This window comes from Rhipicephalus sanguineus, chromosome 11 (genome assembly GCF_013339695.2).
Source record: "Rhipicephalus sanguineus isolate Rsan-2018 chromosome 11, BIME_Rsan_1.4, whole genome shotgun sequence".
NCBI classification, from domain to species: Eukaryota; Metazoa; Arthropoda; class Arachnida; order Ixodida; family Ixodidae; genus Rhipicephalus; species Rhipicephalus sanguineus.
The window spans coordinates 33373333-33394050 of NC_051186.1; the positions used below are offsets into that span (position 1 = coordinate 33373333).

Below are 20718 nucleotides of genomic sequence, written 5' to 3' on the forward strand. Positions count from 1 at the left end.
GAGGAATAAATTTGTTATTGAGTCATAGGCATTTTAGCAAATTATGCTGAATAGCAGCAAAGGAAAAAAATCACATACCAAAGCGTAGCGCTGAACGCGGCACCAAAACCTCCTAGAGCGTGGCATCAACGCACACAATATAAATATTGTAAACTTGTAAGCTACAAAAACGTCTTCCCATTTCAATATTTGGCATTATTGAAGTAGGTGGAACCATGTCTAAAAGCTCTACGATGTAAAAAAATTTCTTTTTCTAAGGCTGGTGTGCCACTGGTCCAAACAGGCGTTACAAGTGGCATTTGTCCAGTCGTCAAGTTTCTTGTTCTCTTAGCACTTTCTGTATTTTCTCCGCTTCGTCAGTCGGCAGGACTTGTTCTGAATGTAGTACTTGTCTTGGGGAGATGGAGCCATGGAAGCTCAAGGATGCCCATATAGATGAGCAGGCAAACGAAATTCACCGTCTCTGCGGCCGTGACCATTTCCCAAGAACCACCATCTTTGACATAAGACTGCTTTTACAGGACTTGCAACCACGAACACTCATTTTTGTTAACACGAATCCCGTTTATTACTTCCGTGGTGAAAAAGATGCCCAAAACGCTGATTTTCCTTGCGAACCAATATCTTTGAGTCGCTGTTAAAAATCGCTGCCGCTCGGGAAAAAAACTAACTACGCAGGAAATGAAACATCAGTACTTACAGAATGTGCAAGATGATGCAACTAGCTGATAGGAGCACCCGCACTTTTAAATTCTAGTTCGGCGCGTTGGGGTCACCGGTGACCCACGTTCTATGGGCGCGGTCACGAAAGCGTTAAAAACACGAGTACAATGTCAGCACTAAGCATTGCCACTATCAGGATTTTGCTCTTGACGGCTACACGCTGTTATATCGCTTGCTTAGTCGGAAAGACACAAAATCAAGTGACATCAGTTGATCGCGCACGATAGTCATGCGAGACTAGGCAGGACGAGTGGATGGATGCATGGCAAAGCAGTGTAGGAGACAATTCACAACTGATATTTCGCGTATATGGACCAATCGATACTATGTACCGTAATGACGTCACGTGAATTGCCGTTCTTGCGTCATGAAGCGTGCCAGAAAGACGAGAAACGCCAGAAGAGAATAATGCGCTTGTTTTTAACATGAAACTGTTTTATGCCGGTGTCCACCAAGACTTTAGTGACGCATTTTTGTCACGGATATGACACTGATAAAATGGACGCTAACGGGTGAGAAAGAAAAAAAAACTGTAGGAAAAAGTTCCCCCGCCAGGAATCGAACCTACGACTACTTGGCCGCGACGATAAACGCCCGGCGCTCTACCCACTAAGGTACTGAGGCAGATGCAGGCCACTTAACAAACGCGCCTTATATCTCTCACACATCACTCTCGTACGGTGCTCTCTGTTGGCGGGACTAGGCGGGGCGGGGAGGTACGGCCGTCTGTAAGAGGGGAAGTTAAGTAATGCGGCAGGACACTTATTAGCGCCGACAGAAAACGATTCGGTCACGACGCGGTTAACGCATGGCCTCGGAGATTGCGCGTCGGCGCGCAGACTCGAAGGCCTTGGTTAAAGCTTCTCAATGCCAGCGAGATCGCCCGATCGAGAGCATCGGGGAGTCGTCCTAGACGCCGTTGCGTTCTTTGCCTTTCGCTTCGTGTTAACATGTGACGGCTCCTTGAGGGAGTCGTGCTCTTCCACATGCACCAACGGAGTGCGATAGCATCGGCTAATGAAACTGCTACAGTAAGCACTGCAGAAAGGCAACGATGTCGACTGTTTAGTGTCGTGCCTTGGTGGAGCGAGACAGAGGCCAGCGCCACGTGGAACGCCTGCGCAAGTTCGTGGCTCAAGCTACGAACCTCTGCCTGCCGTGTTGTTGAAGCGCAGTGTGATAGTGTATTCATGAGCATGGGCTTAGGTTACTGTATTGCTCGGGAGCGCACACCATGCCGTTTCTCTCCATAATTGACGACGCTTTCAAAAAGTACATATCGAGTTTATTATGTTTATTACGTGCTTCTTGATGTCACCTTTGCATGGTATTCGCGATACGCTGTGTCCAGGTATATGTTGAAGGCTTCAGCTACCATAATGGTTAAATCATGATCATGGGCGTTAGTTGTCGCCATGGAGATGTGCCACTAGGTGTCAACGTGGGTGCATCCACGTCATATGGTACTATAGCTGCCAAGCACCAATTGAGATTGTACAAGATCTCATTATATCACTGCACAATAAGCACTACTTCTGTGAAGATGCCTTTCACTTTCGTGTTATACCGATTCCTATGACGGAGTGATCAGCCATGTTTTTGGTATTTTCAGAAGGTGGTTAGGGGCTCTTTAAGCACGGTGAGTTACTTTTTTGCAGTTACAGTTAGCCTCTTTAATGTGGTTAGGTCGGGTGGATTTCGAAGATAATGATTGGCTGCTGCGAACAAAAGCATATATGCCCTATTATTTATGTATCATTTCTTTCCGCTTCATTCACCAGAACATAATGAGGTCTTGATATTGGAACCCATTTGGTCGTTGGAAATAGAGGTGTTACCGCACATTGGTTGTCTATAAAAGGCGAAACCGCCGCGTCAGAGCAATATGCAGGAGGGCAATGAACCGAAATAACGAAATAACGATTACAGCTTTAAAAAAAGCCGGCAGATCCCACGCATTGTGGGAATCGATGTAATGCGAAGACGCCAGCAAAGAGCTGCATACATCGTCTTGTATGTCATTGAGGAAAATGCGTGTCATGAATTTCATGTTAACTCGTGTTTTTATGTTCGTCACACAGTCACGTCGCGCAATACCAATTTCGGGGTAGATCAAGCTAGCTAAACAACCGCCAGCGCCCCATGAGCGTGGCACGTAAGTCATGCTGTACATGACATGCGTGTCATGATTTTTGTGTTGACTCCTGTTATTAATGTTCGTCACACAGTCACGTCACAAGATACCAATTTTGGTGTATATCAAGCTGGCGAAACGGCCGCCAGCGCACCATGAGCGTGGCACGTAAGTCACGCTGCACATGACATGCGTGTCATGATTTTCATGTTAACTTGTGTTCTTATGTTCGTCGCACAGTCACGTCGCGCAATACCAATTTCGGTGTAGATCAAGCTAGCGAAACGGCTGCCAGCGCCCCATGAGCGTGGCACGTAAGTCATGCTGTACATGACATGCGTGTCATGATTGTCATGTTAACTCGTGTTATTTATGTTCGTTACACAGTCACGTCGCAAGATACCAATTTTGGTGTATATAAAGCTAGCTAAACGGCCGCCAGCGCACCATGAGCGTGGCACGTAAGTCATGCTGTACATGACATGCGTGTCATGATTTTCATGTTAGTTCATGTGTTATTTATGTTCGTCACACAGTCACGTCACGCAATACCGATTTCGGGGTAGATCAAGCTAGCGATAACGGCCGCCAGCGCACCATGAGCGTGGCACGTAAGTCATGCTGTACATGACATGCGTGTCATGATTTTTATGTTAACTCGTGTTATTTATGTTCGTCACACAGTCACGTCACAAGATACCAATTTTGGTGTACATCAAGCTAGCGAAACGGCCGCGAGCGCACCATGAGCGTGGCATGTAAATCATGCTGTACATGACATGGGTGTCATGATTTTCTTGTTATGACTTGTCATTAGTGTTCGTCATACAGTCATGTTACGCCATACCAATTTTGGTGTACATTCGATTAACCAAGCGACCAGGAGAACGAAAAGTCGTAGGCGGCTAGATAGATAGATAGATAGATAGATAGATAGATAGATAGATAGATAGATAGATAGATAGATAGATAGATAGATAGATAGATAGATAGATAGATAGATAGATAAGATACGCTCAAAGTCGCAGAAGTTCGCTAAGAAATGCTTCACATTTAAAATGCATTACATTTCATGCCTAGTTTCCTTTGCTTTTCTTATGGTCCTGGTCTATGGCTTTCATACTATAAACGCTTATGACGATACTTCTGCCGTGTGGCATACAGCACAGTAAAATTGTTTTTGTTCTTGATGCATGTATTATGCCTTTAAAATTTCTACACAGGTCGTGCGAACTTGTGGTTGACTCTTCTAATCTTGTGAAATAACAACGCCTACTTGTTTCCTAAATAGAGCGTAGTAAGTACTGAATAAATCAATATGAATGAAACAGTGGGTCGCTTCTCCCCGGCTACTGCGAAAAGTACTTCCTTGACGTATACACCTGGACATCGCAATCCGTAAAACGTTGTGTGCAGAGAGAACACTGCAGCGTGTCATTAGTATTATTTGTGATTTAAAGAAATGACATCATCTTTACCCACCAGCTGCACCGCCTCCAGCTGCACTGCCAACCAGACCGCCAGCTCCACTGCCTGCTCCACCGCCAACTGAAAGACCAGCTCCACTGCCAGCTGCACCGCCAACTCCACCTCCAGCTCCACCGCCAACTAAAACACCTGCTCCGCTGCCACCTCCAAGATTGCCACGAATTGATCCTAATGAAGAGAGAAAAGGTGAAGATTGCGTCTGCGAAAACCCTTGAAGGACGCTTGAGCTTCGCCGTCAAGTGCTGAGCGCGCAGTCTCGCCCATTTCAAATCGCCTTCTCATTCGCTTGCCACGCTTCGCTTGTCAGTCGACACCACAACCGTGCTGATTGGAAAAGAACGTCTGTGCGCGTAACATTGGTCGTTTTAAACTCTCCTGGAACGCCTATTCCAGATACTGTTGTTAAGTGCCCCCTAAGTTCATCATTATGCGATATAGCGAGGTACCCACTTGCGACGCCTGCAGCGCGATTCTACGCCTCTGCCACTCAATACTACAATTGTTAACGCGCCTACATGCACTACATGAGGCTTGTATAGATGCTTTTTCAGAAGCAATTTCAAGCATGGCGTGGCGCTGAGGTAGACCAGCTGATTGCCGCGCAGAATGCCTGGGTTTGATTCCTACTCGGACCTTATTTACTATCTGCATCCATCGTGATATTTCCCTTGTGGAGAACGCCAAATTTTCGCTCGCCACCAACGCCGCCTACACCAGAATTTCTGCGACACAGGATCTTGAACGCTATCGCACTTTCATTGCGCCAACATGCTCAGTTACTACAGCTGTCGGTTCAAGCAAATTCTCGTCTCCGATTTACGGTTACACAAGAGGCTCCCGTGAAGTGACGCCGAAGGCGTCATGCTTTTGCGCCACAGTGCAGCGCCGGCTGTTACAGAATAGTCAGCACCAGTGAAAGCAGTTCATCGATAATCGTGAAACACCGAACGCCCGAAAGCCTCTAAGCAAAGAAAAAAGAAAACTCTGGGGTAGTCATAAAAACAAGTTTCATTCCCAGGTTGACTCCAAATAGTTGCGACAGTCTTGCTGAGGTCCGACTTAGAAAAGTGCCAGCTTCATCCGCACGAACGCTTAACGAGCGAAGCTTGAGTACTAGCTGCAAAGATAAGCAGCATCGAGTAAAAAAAAGAATTGTGGGCCCAGCGCCTACGAAACACAAGGACAATTACAAAAATATTAAACAAGTTAGCATACAATACGTAAATACGTTAATAAAACAACGTAGTTTTTGGTTGTATTTATTACGAAACTTCTTGGTTGTATCTGAAAATTTTAGTTCCCTGGACAAATTTTATGTGGGAACTTTTGTAGGAAACATCTGCGGTTCGATTTTTATATCTCTGGGCCTCGCGTGATAGGCGACGTAAAGAAAGTATAATATGGTAGCTTCGTTCTTTATAGTTCTGTCTAAGCCCGCTTTCGTCTTCAGGTTCCTTACATTTTGTATATTTGTATCTGACCTTGTACTTCTCTGCTCTAGAGTATTTGCTTCCAACACAGAACATTGCTGTTCTTCGTGCTGTTTAACGAGTCACTATGTCTGCCATTGCTGGCCAGAATATGAAGCGGTGCTTTTCCGGTAGCAGGAGGCTCAAATATTTTGTCATTAGTTTGCGCATTCTCTTTTCCCAAGTAATGTTGAAGGACGACTGCAGTGACTTACAGTAGTACAAGTATATTTCATATACAACATAGAAAATATTTGAAATAATTTAGAGTACACCCTCGATGATGCGAGATCCAGTAACTACAAGAGCAAGAAAAGGAGTTAAAATTACTGATGTTTCAGGATTGTCGAAAGCTAATGCCCGACTAGGACACCACATCATGACAAGAAGTGATTAGGGAATGTACAGTGCTCACGGAATGAAACGTGTCAATTTTAGGAGTGCGTGCTTTCGTTTCCTGCGTCTTGAATTCGTGTCACATCGGTGTAACATGTTCTCGTACACTTACGTCAGAGCCACCGTCACTTTGGCCAGATTGAGAACGAAAGGACATGGTTATACCAAAAAATTACGCATTCCAGTTATTATACACGAAGTTTTAATGTCACGTTGCATCTCGCGAGCATTGTACTTTTCGAGGACATAAAATAAGGTGGGCTGACATTTTTAGACGGCAACCGCTGGTGCTCTTGGCTGAAGAAGTGCAACCACAACATTCTTAAAAAGGAGTGATACCCGCTCACTGATTTTCTCGTACAACCAAAACACAAATTCGTCAATAGAATCAGAATACCAAGAGAAGGGACTTTTAAGCTAGTTGGTTTTTTACGTTCATTGAAGCCATAGCGCTGAAAAGACAGGGGCCGAGGAAAAGGACAGGACGTCTTCTCTTACTCGGTCCGTGTCTGTTCAGCGCTATAGCATCAATGAATAAGAATTGCTTATCGTACGTTTTATTAGACACGAACCATTATTATACAGTTTTCGATATATCAGAATAATTTACCCCATCAAGGTATACAGACGGCGTATCTTGTAAAACCAAGACAGAGATCTGCGAAACGTATGAAAATAAATAATTTGTTGCAAACTTAAGGGGCCCTATGTGTAGTTGTACTTGCACCTGAAGAGCACATTTACCTCAATCGATACCTTGCTTCACATTTTACATTATAATTTCCTAATTACATGAAGGAAGTCTGTAACCTCGTCGTAGATGTGTCCATTTTTTCGACTGAAGAAGAACACAGACGCTGGAGTGTAAGAGAGATAGTTTGTTGTGCATTTTACTAGATTTAAATAATATAAATTTTGAAATTTCTGGAAGCGCTTAGCGAACTATTGAATGACCTTTTTAGTACAGCAATGACGCAGCCATTCTGTGTCCTGACATACCTGTCATTTCAGTGCTACCTGCGGAACCCAGAGGGCAAACAAAAAAAAGAAAAAAATGTGTTTGATTGAGATTAAGTATTCAAAGAGTATGCCGCCCATGGCCTGTCTGCGACACTATTTAGAAAGAAATAATGAGTGCACTTTTTGTACTTGACGGGACGTAACAGGAGAGGCTGGAATTTTTAGGCGGCAATATTCCTCTTTGGATAGATAAAAAGTGTCATCGCAATATTGCTCATAAAAATCGGTATCTCACGTGCAGTGTTCTTTAGGGAAAAGCTATTTGGTCAACCAAACTTTATGCTGTGTGTCTACAAGCTTATGCTTAGATCACAGGTATATCTTTCAGATAATTACTTATGAGAATATATTAGCTGAAGGGTCACATGAAAAACAAAATTTTCTGCTACTTCGCCGCACTGGATGAAAACGTTATTAGTGTTAAAAAATCCTTCAGAAAGAAAGCACTCACAGGGTTGTAAAAACAAAAATTAAGAATTGCCATAAGGTTTATGGCCCTATGTGAAGAAATAAATTCTAGAGCTTCAGTGCCGAAACCACAATTCGATTACGAAGTACGCCCTATTTGTGGACGCCGAATGAATTATATCTCATGAGGCTCTTTAATGTCCACCGAAATCTAGATACAGAGAAGTTCTTGCACCACGCGCCACGGAAATATAGGCTACATGGCTGGGAATGCATACTGAGTGCCCTAACTTAGCAGCGCAACGCCTAGCTAGGTCACTAATTTTCCGCGTTGGATGGTAGTCACGTTCGAGCGGGAGAGGTTGGAAAGTTTCAATGAATGCGCAGCTATGGTACTATAGCTAGGCAGTACAGCAGCCCAAAACGAATGCTTCAGAAGAATGGCTTGTTCTACGAGTTGGTAGTTGATCCTGGGACATCTCCCGATTTCACATTTGATGCACATTCGACAGTCACGTGATTACGAGAGCCTGCATATATGTAACCAAACTACCTTCAAGTCGGAAATAGTTCAGGGTAAAAAGACAGCAATGGTTAAAAAGACAGTACTGTCTAATCGCGAATTCAGGTTGACGACGCACTCACCTGCGCCACCGCTAGTTATTACACCACCAGTTGGAAGGCCTCCACCACCAGGTACTGAGAGAGAGAAAAGAAATGTTTAACGTTAATAAAATAATTCGCTTGAACAAATACGCGCACAATGTAACGAGAACAGATGGAAAGTTAGCATTAATAAAAGTTATCGATTAAAGTGAGAATGACTTGTGCGGGAGCTGTATGTGAGGAATCGGTTTATTATAATAGTTTGGTGATGAGCTGTAATGGCATTTAGGCTCATGCGAGGTAATGTTTCGTAGAAATGGGATTTGATATTCTTATAAAAACCGGTCCAATTTTTAGGATTATTTGTTTAACCTGTCCCACGAACGAATGTGACATGCTTTTCCTTGGAACGCGGGGTGTCGTTGCAGCCAACGTTTCGACAAGCAGATTTGTCTTCAAGGCTGCTTGTCGGTTTCAGCCTTGAAGCAGACAAGTCCGCTTGTCGAAACGTTGGCTGCAGCGACACCGTGTGTTCCAAGGATTTTTCATGGCTTCAATATTCCGTCTTTCTCTGAACTTCTACCTTATCCAGGTAAAAAAAAAATCTCAGGAAAGTTGCAGAATTGTTTCCTTCTTCCTGCTTCAAAAAATTTCCAGGTAACTTTTGCATACCAACATGTAGCAATAGCGTTTGCTTTCCTAAAGAGAATGACGCAAGCTTACCCACTATAGTAACTCCTCCTGGTCCCATTCCAGCGCCACGGACGCCAGAGACGAAAACTAAATTGGAAGAATCGAGAAATGTGGGAAGTGAGTGCGCGGAGCGTTTGTAAGATATTTTAGACAAAGGCTGCCAAGCAAGAAATATTTAGGACGTGATACGTCAATACGGGAGCCCGCGGGCAACCTGATAACAGTCACAAAAATAGCATGCGCCGACGGATGCACATCAAATGACGGCGCCCTGCGGTTAGGAGCGGCCACAACGGAGCGCAAAAACAAACGAAAAAGAAATTCAGGAGCCTTTGCCTTATCCTGAAATGAGCAAGGGAAGCTTTGCGTCTGCGTACTTGACGTACTACACTTTTTTTCTTCCTTCCTTCCTTCCTTCCTTCCTTTCTTTCTTTCTTTCTTTCTTTCTTTCTTTCTTTCTTTCTTTCTTTCTTTCTTTCTTTCTTTCTTTCTTTCTTTCTTTCTTTCTTTCTTTCGTTCTTTCTTTGTTTATTTATTTATTTATTTCGTTCGGTCTTTCTCTCTTTCTTTCTGTTTCTTTCTTTCTTTTTTCTTTCTTTCTCTCTTCCTCTCTATCCTTCTTTCTCTCTTTCTTTCTTTCTTTCTTACTTTCCTTCTTTCTTTCTTTCTTTCATCCTTTCTTTCCTTCTTTCTTTCTTTCTCTCTTTCTTTCTCTGTTTCTTCCTTTCTTTCTCTCTTTCTTTCTTTCTTTCACATTGCGCAGTGTTGCTCCAAACTGTTTCCTTCCATGCCGGGAATTGGACCTTCATACACGTGTTTAGCAGCACAACACTTTAATTGCTACAGGCAACAACAACGGCCATGCGTTCATATCCAGGCAACAATGAAATGTGGCGACATGAAATGACAAGTCACCTCGATAAAACGTCTGGTTGCATTATGAGAAACGGCTGATCGCCGACCAGCCCACGATTGAGAGAGCATGAATTATTGGAAAACGGCGTATACAAGCACGCGTGTGACCGGCGCACCCTCGAAGGCAGCGTTTCTGTACGCTCGCCGGCGCCGGGTTTTTCATGTACGCCGCCACCATAATCTGAGTTATGAGCTTCGCTTAAAAACAAGTATGCAAATGGCCGAGTGAGCATGCTCGCACGCGCTTTCTACGGCGGCATTTTTGAGACGAGGACACCGGCATTCGCCTCGCTGACAGGTTGATTTTTTTGTTGTGTCATTTTCTGCGCGCTTAGGCAAGGGGCAAGAAACACACGGGGCCAAACGCGCCCAGCGTCCACGCTCCATGTTTGCGCCGGAACGGTAGGAACACAAATGACCGGTTGCCCCGACAACCGAAACAGCAGGAATTCCCTTGTCGGCCGCCAGATGCCACTAGGAAGATGTGACTCCGTGACAACGTGGCGGCAAGTAGCAGAGTTTCAAATACTAAATATTTCTTGCTCCGTGACGAATGCGCATAGCAATAGTTGAGGGACCCTGCTCTTCGCAAACTAATAAAACAGAAAGAAAGGATCATTCTGTAAAAGAAATGACATAGAGCAAATTAGAGGTCTGTTAAGAATGCGGAATCAAAGGATGAACATTGTGAGCAATGAATTTACGCCAGAAGCTTTTTACGGGAGCATATCTTCAAGACGGATGTAAGGATACGTTGAGTACAATGTTTAGACATTTTTCGGTACCACCACAACGATAAAAACCCATCTGGACGGGTTATTTATGCTTACTCACCAAAAGGCATGTCGCGTTTGCTCAGTACGATGGATTCAAATGTATTAGAACAAATTGCTTTTCATTTGCATTAAGAATACAAAGCACTAAAGCAACGACCTTTAAGTGGTGATAATAGCGTTTCCTTTTGCAGAAATGTGATACGGTGTTTACCTGAACTGCCGGACGCACCGGCTGTTCCTCCGCTTCCTCCGCTTGCCCCAACGCCACCGCTAGTGCCGCCACGTATGGCGCCACCTGGACCACTTGTGCCACCTACGGATGGAAGCAAGAAATACAGCAGAAATATTCATCCAAGCTCCATTAAAATTACTCTGAGAAGTGCACCCGTTTAGTGACACATCAGTAAAGTACAATGCTAGCATTAGTATTTGGATATTAAAGTGGAATGCATCGGTGCCTGATTGTTGAGTGTGCGACGTGTTCATTATCTCTGGTGAGTACCTTTTGTGAATATTGGCGTCATGTTCGTCAATGTGTTCATGCCAAAGGCAGGATTAGCGGGTGGGCGGGTGGGGGGCGGAGCGCGCCTGCCATTTCTGCTCTACCTACTTGTACGATAACATAAACGGCTAAATTGGTAAATGAAACTTAACCAATTTGGTGGATGTTTACTAGAGTTGGCTTTTCAGGACAATCTCCCATTTTTTGGGGATGTGTTCATCCCCAAGATGAGCAGGGATGTTGAAAGGGAAAGGAGATGTTGAAATGGAAAGGAGCAAGGCATCCGTTAGGAAGTTATGAGTGCGAAAAGACTATGAAATGTTAGTCTTAAAGAGACACTAAAGAGGAAAACGATTTTTCTCATATTAGTAAAGTACTATTTCACGATACCAAAAACACCACGCTTGCCGCGAGAAGACGCTTAGTAAGCGAGAAAACGCTCAAAAACAAAATGTGCGTGGCGGCGCCACCTTGAAGTTTCCGAACCATTCGCCGTGACGTGTCGCATGTTTTGACGGCGCCTACTAGGGACTACGCAGTTACTAATCGGTAAAAATGAAGTACATTGTCCTCTGAGGGGGCCATAGTTTAACATACCAAGTTTAGGGCAATTTCGTTAAGCCAATGGCGCCAAAATACGATAAATACACTTTGAAATCCGTGACATCACGCTGAGAGATTTCGGCGCGAAATTTAAAAATAAAACATTGAACTTGTTTTTCTCCTCTATTAATAAACCTAGGATTGCGAAATTAACGACATTATAGTTCTCAGAGCACATTTTATCGATCTAAAGCAATTCATTGTTTCTCTTTAGTGTCCCTTTAAAATTGAGCTGCAGTTAAGATATGCACCTCGAACACGAAATTTATGAAGAAGGTTATTCTAGGGCAAGCGAGTGTGTTATTTTTGTGCGCATGTGCTGACAGCTTAAGCCATGCCATTATTCTGACATACCTGACACTCCGTCACCGCCGACGTTAACGCGAACACCTAGAGAAATTAAAAAAAAAACAAGTTCGTTAGAGTTTAGAATTGACAGAACCTGTCAAATGAATAAGTTTTTATTGCGCAAAAATTATAAGCCCAATGAAACGAAAAACATAGCGTCTCCTGTGTACGTGGAGGACTTGCCTTCTCTCTATCTTTTTCTAGTTTTAGTCCCATTGATCTTACCGCCCAAGTAGGGTCGCAACCAGGAAGCGCGTCTGGTTAACGTCTCTGGTTAACGTCTTTGCACGCCCTGTCTTTTTAGAATGAATACTTACCAACTAGCTCAGCTCTCTGTTATTCTAAGCTTCATTTCTAGTACTCTGAGCCCTTTTCCGTGTTCCCCTACTTATCTGAACAATCCTGCCTCTTTGGCTTCTTTAATTGCTATTTGCTTGGTCCGTGCTAGAACGTTTTCATGGTTTTCTAAGAATAGAGTTTGCCCAGTTGAAGTTCAACTTTTGTGCGGCTTTCTGCAACCATCTACCGGACATGCCAGGAGGATATGTGCCATATTGACCGCGGAATCATGGCGTCAAGTGAGATTTTACCAGGAATGCCTCAAGGTCCGTTGCTCGACTTCGCGTGACGATCGCCGCCAGAAGCAGATGTACGCCGACTGGATGAGGGTAGCTAACCAGCATGCGGAATTCATATGGAGGGTAAAACTTCGAGAACTTCAACCATGTAAGAGGAAGAATATTTCTAATGTTTCACCGCAAAATAACTTGCTAGTCCTTGGAGGAGCTGCCTTAGATGATAGTCACTGCAAAACCCTAGCCTTAGGTCCTAAATACTGTTTTAAGCCGAACCTGAAACCAATAGAAGTTTTAAGTTTACCGCGTACAATCACTAGACTTGTTCCTGAAGAAGAACGTTCCCACTGCATCTCAGACTGCGTTGCTAGCATCAAGGGCTCTAATATGCATCTCAAGTGTTCTGATCCTATCCGGCCTTTGGTTAATTACTGTGTCGAGAAGAAACTCAGGCCAGTAGTTTCAGATAAGGAAGGGTATTTTGTAATTATGCCGGACAGTTTGTTCTCAGAAAAAGCATTAACAGCCATAGAAAAGAATTTTAGGACGGTAAAACTTAAGCCATCGGTAGTTAGGCAACGTGCTGTCGACCTTTTGTTAAGACACAATCTTGAGAGAATAGCTTGTAATGTCAAGAAGGCTAAATCACTTACGTTAGAATTGTTTTTTTCAGCCAAAACACATAAGAACGAGATTCCGTTTCGAGCAATCGTTTCAGAGCAAGGCACCTGGCAAGTCGCTGTTTCTAGTTATTTGCAGAACTGCTTAACCTCTTTGAGTTTTTCAGACCCTTTTCGTATGCGTAATTCTCAGGCGCTAGTTCAGTTCCTCTCAGAAGAGAACCCCGGCTGTTGTAAGGCCTTTAGTATGGATATTGAAGACCTGTATTATTCTTTGCCGCATGAGGACTTGTTAAAATGTGTTAATGAATGTATTAACGAACAAGAGCACCAGACGGTTTTCATCGAAAAATGTGGTGTTTCTACCGGGGCATTTCTAGAAATCCTTTCCATGTATTTAAAGTCGACGCTGGTAGGTTGGAAGGAAGGCGTTTATGTGCAGAAGTCAGGGATATGTATTGGTTCTAAAGTTGCTCCGGTTCTTAGTGATTTATACCTTAGCAAGATTGACAATCTTTTGGAAGGCGCCTTAGGTAGTTCGGTTATTAAGGTTTTTCGTTATGTGGACGATTACTTGATTTTTTGTAGTGGTGAGGACTTTCAAAAGGTGGTAACTTCCGTGAGCGAAAAATTTGAATTAAATGGAGGAGGGCTGAGCTTTACTAAAGAGGTGCCTCAGAATAATGGAATACAATTTCTAGACATTTCCTTAACGTTCCAGAAGAACCACGTGTGCTGGCAGTATTCTCCTAGATCGTCGAAACCGCTGTTAAATTTTTCGTCGAAGCACTCGAAGGTTGTAAAAAACGGCATCGCCATGTCTTGCCTTAAGTCAGCCCTCACCAAGTCGTGTGAGCACAAAATGAGTGATAGCTTTAACGCACAGGTTACGCGCCTTTTAGATGTAGGGTATCCTCGTGATGCAGTGGCCACGGTCGCTGAACGTTTAAAGAAGTCTATTGTATCAAGTCCTAGCATGGTTGCAGAAAGCGATAGGAAGAAACGTGTCGTAGGTATACCGTACATTCATCGCGTATCTCACAGGCTAAAGAAAGTAGGAAGTAGATACGGCGTTAATGTTGTTTTCACCGCTGCCAATAAGCTAGGTAAGATTTGTGCCGCTGTGCAGAGGAAGAATGAGGGAGTGAAAGATAAGAAGCGGACCAATATTTGTTACGTAAAACACACCAACAAATTCACTGATTGCCGTACGAGTGTGGTGTATAAGATCCCTTTCAGCTGCGGCCGCTTCTACGTAGGACAGACGGGCCGATGCATTAACCAGAGATTGTTAGAACATAAGAGATCGCTAACAGGAGGCTCACCTTCTAATCTATCTTTACATTGTCGAGATTGTAAGTGCACGCCAAAATTCGATGAATGCGCAGTGTTGTACCGGCATAGAAATGAAGAAACGCGCCTGATGATTGAAGCATGGCATATCGAGAATAGTGGTAGCGCATGCGTGAGCCAACCGTCGATTAACTTGCATAAAGATGAAATCAAATGCCTTAACAGTTATCTTCCACGTAGACCGCCACGCGTGCCGGATTGATAGGTTTGCCTGTTGCATGGGCATGCGCAGATAAGTTTTCGTGCCTTCTTTCTTTTCAGCCGTTGTGCGTCTCTTCAGTTGTTAGTCGGCGTTTGTGGTGTCCTGACTTCTTTCTTGTGTCCTTGTTTGCACGCCCTGTCTTTTTAGAATGAATGTCTCTGCCTTTTCTTTTCTTGCTTTTTTTCTCTCTCTCTGGCGCCCGTCCGGCGAGCAGCGTAACCCCCGAGTGGCGAAAACAAAATCATATGACCAAGTGATTGCGGCATGTGATGGCTTCCTCATCATCTCGCAACAAAGTTTGGCGCCATGTGATCTCCTCATGAACTCACGTGATAACATCCTGTCATAATGTCACGTGACATGAACGTCTAGATAGTGTGTACGTCAATATAGTGGTCACACCCGGACATGGAGTGTTTTCACATCCAATGCAAGTAAGGAGACCTAGGTGCCTTTGTAACGCTTTGTAAACGGACGGTTTCTTAAATTCTGTCATCTCCCGGCAGTGATCTTTTACTGCGATAGCAATTACATGGAGAGTCTCGACGGGTTTCTGCCGTCGCCGTAATGTCCCTTATGAAGTCCAAATTGATAAGATCCCCCCGCGCATCGTATGTTTACCGCGGGTAAAAGCGCGCGAGCGGGGGCGACAAACGCGGCCGAAGCAGAAATCAAACGAGCCGGCCCATTTCCGTCACTCGGAGGGAACATGCGATAACATCACCCCGCTCGCGAGGCCTGCCGTCGAAGCAGACAGGAAACGTCCCGCCCGTCTTTAACGAGCATGAAAAGACGCGAGGAGGGGGGGGGTATCTCGCGAGCAGCAACTTTGAACTTTGAATCTAAGGGCGCGGTCGCGATCGCTGGCGCACGCTATCTCAACAGCCATCACAGCGGGCGGCTCGTATACCCTTTTACGTGCTGCGCTCTCAACGCTAAATGACTATGCGGAGGGCATCTACCCTTGGGGCGGCCGTATTCTCTTACACCAGCGTTTCGTAGTTACGAGAGATCGGATACAGAACAGTTAACTGCCAGCCTCACTTCGTGTAACACTACAATTTGTTGCTATCGCATTCATTGCTTTACGCTTGAGGTGAAACTGTGACTTCTTTATTTACAGGATGCGCTAAGAGGAAGAGTTCTCCCTATAATGGGCGGTGATAGAAATACCTCCCACCACTTTTCAAATATCGCCCACCGCTGTGATTGACCCCTTTGAAATGTACGCCTGTGTAACCAATGAATAGCAACTGTGCGCGCGCGTCGCCAGCGAGTCGTGCCTCCCACTGCCTGATTATGTAAAAATGAGTCTGAACAGGTGGTTTCAAAGATCGCCAACTCCAGTGCCATAGCTACAACACAAGCGCCCTTGCTGCGTTCTCTATGTGCGCCATAGATGCCAGATATGCGTGACCGGGAATGAAATGTTCATGAGTGTCGCAAACGTGAAGTTGAACGCCTTCTACGCGGTCGCTCGTCCCTACAAAAATATCCGCCCCCCTCCCCGCTCCTCACTTTCGCCGCTCTAATTATGCCCACGCCTAAAAAATTCTGGGGAGAACCCTACCAGAAAGTATTCAATTTTTTAATGTCGCAGGTGGTACTAGACGAGCAGGGGACGGAGGGGGGCGAGAAACGTACTTTCCATTGCATTATGAATGTTAAAATCATTCTCTATTCAATTAATATTTCAGTGGTGATCGGTTTATGGACTGAAGATTACTCTTACCTGTCGCACCCATTGCTCCACTGCCTGATGCGCCACCGCCATAAGAACCGCCAAGAGAACCTGATGCAGCTAGGAGACAAATGTGCGAAATTTTCTCGTTCCATTTTCACAAGATTCAGTCAGTCGTCTCGCGGAGAATTTATATTAGGGCTTTCTAAAAATTCCTGTAGGGCTGTTTATTTCATGCAAGCTTTATTGTTGGACCGAGTCCGGCAAAAGTGGGTCGCAACAATAACGTTACTTCACAATACAGCTAATTACCATTTACATAAAAACCTTCGCTAAGCGCTCCGCAATAACTTGTCACTGATGTCACAAGAGCCCGCATATGAGCGACAAAGGTATCATAGAAGTTCTTAAATGATGAAGAAAAGAGCTGGCATGTGAGTGAGAAAAAGATGAGACAGACATGATACGAGGACAGATATGAGGACAGTCTCGGGCAGCCTAAATATGGTCTCAATGGAGGAGCTCGTCAGCTATTTGTACTACACATATATCACTGCACATTACTGAAAAACATATCTTATTTTCGATCTTATTTGATAATGTACGACGGCATTCTCTTCGTGCACGGGTAATAAGGTTTGATAAGAGCATTTTGTTTCAGAATATACAAAGCAATATTAGGGACAACCAAGGCATGGTGCATGGCAAAATAGCTCTGGATGATAATTTATGGCGTTTATTCGGTGTGCAGGACGTGCCCAAAGCTAGGAGGTCGAAAAAATGAGAGCAGTCTACCGGGGCTGATTATTTCTTATGACACGCTGATGCCTAAGGCTTTTTCGGGACAGATGACGTGTGGGCAGTGTCGGCAGGTACACTGTGCTGGAGAAGGCAAAAAAACAAACAAACACGAAAGTGAAACATGTCTTTACAAAAGTAGTTCCATTATCATGGAAAATAATGGAGCCTGTACAATGTCTGTTCGTATTTGATGGCTATAGCACCTTTTGACGTGGGCGCACCTACGTTTTTCCTAGTGGCACATCTCCATCCCGGCCGCTTATGATCACGATTAAACCTTCGTGGTAGCTTAAGTAGTTGGCATAAACCGAGGCACAGCGTATGGTGAATCCCGTGCAAAAATGGCATCATCAAGCACATAATCAATAGTACTCTACATGCGCTCATGGAAAGCGTCGTCATTTTGAGGAGAGAAACGGCAAGATGTGCGCCCTACAACAACACTTCTGCTCATGCAGACACCAACCCCACAGCGCTTCAGGAGTGCGAGAGGCAGAGCTCGTAGCTTGAGCTGTGAATGCACGAAAGCGTTCCGCTGCCCGCTGGCATTTCTCGCACTGCAACAAAGCACTCACCCAAGCTGTATTGAATTGAAATGGAGTGTAAATTGAGGAGCCAGCCTCTGCTGCACTGAAACTACAGAAGCGCGTCCTGCCGGCGCTCGTTAGTGTCATGATACAGTAGTTCACTTCAGCTCATCAAGACGGTGACACTGCCCCATGCCAGCGAAGGTCACTGCGAAAGGCAGAAGGTGTGAAATATATAAGACACTCACTTGCACCCCCTGACCCACCGCTGGTGGTAATGGTAACACCGCCCGGAACTGTAGGGAGGAAAACATCGTTTAGAATAAATAGTATTTTGCAGAAATAAGCACATTATGTGAAAGGAGATAGTACAGAAGGTTAACTTGCACTACCTGACACACCGTTAGTGGTAACGGTAGTACTGCCCGGAACTGTAGGGAGGAAAGGAGCGTTTAGTATCATTAATTCATTTTTAAAAATGAGCTGACCTCTGCGAAACAAGATGATATAGAAGGCTAAAATAAGTACTACGATATAGAAAAGTGAGAAAAACGGTTATGTGTGCTGTAATTACGCAACCGGCTTATTATAACAGTTCGCTGACTAGATTTCGCGGTGAATGTGGTGGCGTTCCTTGATATATTTATTCCCGGTAAAGCACTCGCATGTAAGGGGTTCTGATATGCATATATAAAGCTTGCCAACATTTGAAAAGTATTTTCTTGAATTCAGGGGCGTAGATAGAAATATTTTTAGTGGACGGGGGTAGGGGATTAGGGGGTAGGGGGGGTTTCAACCGGCCGCTATGAATGCGCATACATACGTTTGTATGTGTGCAGATATGTATATGCACATGCAAAACTGCAAAATTTCGAGGGCTGTTTAAAGCCCCACCACGCCTCTCCCCCCCCCCCCCCTCGACTACATCAGTGACACAATTTCTAGCGCCAATAATTTTGACAAGTGTGCCCCTCTTATACAAGGAGTACCAAGAAAGTTGTGATGTTATTCCTTCTTTGTAACCCCAAAGAATTTCCAGTAGATACTCTCATAGCAGATGTACCAATAACGTTCGCTTTCGCAAAAAAAAAAAGAAGAGAGAGACGTACTTACCTACGACAAGCAACCCTGTTGAACCTCCTAGGGTGCCTCTGGCAGAAGCTGAACAGGAAAAATTCAGAAATGTTGGAAATAAATGCGTGGAACGCGCACATATTGCTTTCAACGAAGGCACATAGAAATCATTTATGCATATAACTCGTTCTGCAAAAACTAAGGAGGTACAAGGCTTATGTTCTAGTAAAAGAGTTAAAATTAGAGCTGACAGCCTTTTAAGGGTGCCAAATCAAACGAACCCGTCTGTGAGTGATTAATTTACGACGTCAGTGTGTGTGGCTGCATTTGATTTCAAGACACAGAAGATGATTGCGAGTATGCCAGTTATAGTCTGCTACAACCTAAAAATAAATACAAGCTCCTCCTGCAAAACCGCGGCGCCCTTGTCAATCGCCTATGTAAGATAGTCGTGCAAGCTGGTTTCCTTTCCAACCGTAACTACTCTTTCTAGACTAATGTACGTACCACGCGTAGCGAAAAGTAAAGGTTTTTAATTGCCATGTAAAATATGGCCTTTGGCTAAGCAGTGATGTCATTATCTTTGATGAAATTTGCCACGACAATCAAGTTTTTGACTTAAAATCAGCGAAACGAACACGTGCCTGTGTGGGAACACCAACTACCTGAAACACGCGAAACGTGGTAAGTCACGGAAATGAACAAATGTGATGAGCTGTGGGTGGAGCTTGCATTTATTCTTCCGTTGTAACCGATTAACGGATATCATTAGGGATCATGGCATCCGTATGGTTTGCCATTATGGATCTTGACATTATGGATACCACCAAAACTATGTACACACCTACATGGACAGGTTAGACAAAAACTAAAGAAGTGAGGAAGTGTTCTTGCTTGATTGTTCGTACATACTGAAATTCAAAAACAGTGCAAACACGGGACGCAGAATATAGGCAACAGAAACTGGCGCCGACTAACAATAATGAGTTACTTCGCCGTAGCAGAGGTTAGACAAATCCAATCCAATAAAATAAGAATATTGTATGCTTGTAATCGAAAGCGGTTAGTAATTTCTTTGTTGAAAATTGATTTCTAACTTTATCGTCATTAAAGCTTTCAAGCAACGGCTCAAGGCTCCTGAGGATAGTGCTGGCTTCTGTAGAGATGTAACATGTGTATTTAGCTGCATTACCGGACACAATGCCGAATCCAACACTTCCTCCAATGACACCGCCATTGCCTCCACCAGAGCCACCTAGCGAAGTAGGCGAGACATAAGCCCAAAACAGTGTTGTATGCGTTACCGAAAAAAAGTAACTAAATACGTTACTCATTACGCTAAAGAAAAAGGAACGCGCTACCGCCCTACGTTACCCATAAAATAAGTTAACGCGTTACCGTTACCGTTACCGAAAAAATGTAACGGACGTTACTTCTGCCGTTACTCCATGATCAGAAATCTTAGTCAGCGCACCTTCGCAGCTGGAACGTAAAATAGCAACTTTATAAGGCTCATTTATATTTCACATAAAATTCTAGCCGAAACAACAATATTACTTGAAGTACTGATTTCATTTTAACGAGAATAATTTGCACAAATGCGCTGTACCTTGGCAGTACTGCCTAAAATTGCCTGAATAGTTATGTGAATTACATGTGAGGGCTTCTGACTGTGGCACATGGGAAAGCCATTTTTTCGCAGTGGGACAATAAAATAAAAGTGATCGATTTCATCGTCAACGTTCTCCGCAAAGAAAACGCTACTGAACAAAATTCGCAGTAATAATGACGGCGTGCTTTTACT

General features: G+C 44.2%; 1 protein-coding gene across 1 annotated transcript in view; it reads right to left on the minus strand.

Moving 5' to 3' along the window:
• The window catches only part of LOC119375631 (uncharacterized), a 93411-nt gene that overhangs the window by 21386 nt on the left and 51307 nt on the right, over positions 1-20718 (minus strand). The window contains exons 19-25 of the mRNA XM_049420318.1: positions 18089-18136; positions 16564-16623; positions 12088-12123; positions 10840-10941; positions 8968-9024; positions 8284-8337; positions 4340-4513 (exon numbers count right to left, since the gene is read on the minus strand). Coding sequence (XP_049276275.1) covers positions 4340-4513; positions 8284-8337; positions 8968-9024; positions 10840-10941; positions 12088-12123; positions 16564-16623; positions 18089-18136 — 531 coding nt within the window. The remainder of the gene's footprint in view (positions 1-4339; positions 4514-8283; positions 8338-8967; positions 9025-10839; positions 10942-12087; positions 12124-16563; positions 16624-18088; positions 18137-20718) is intronic.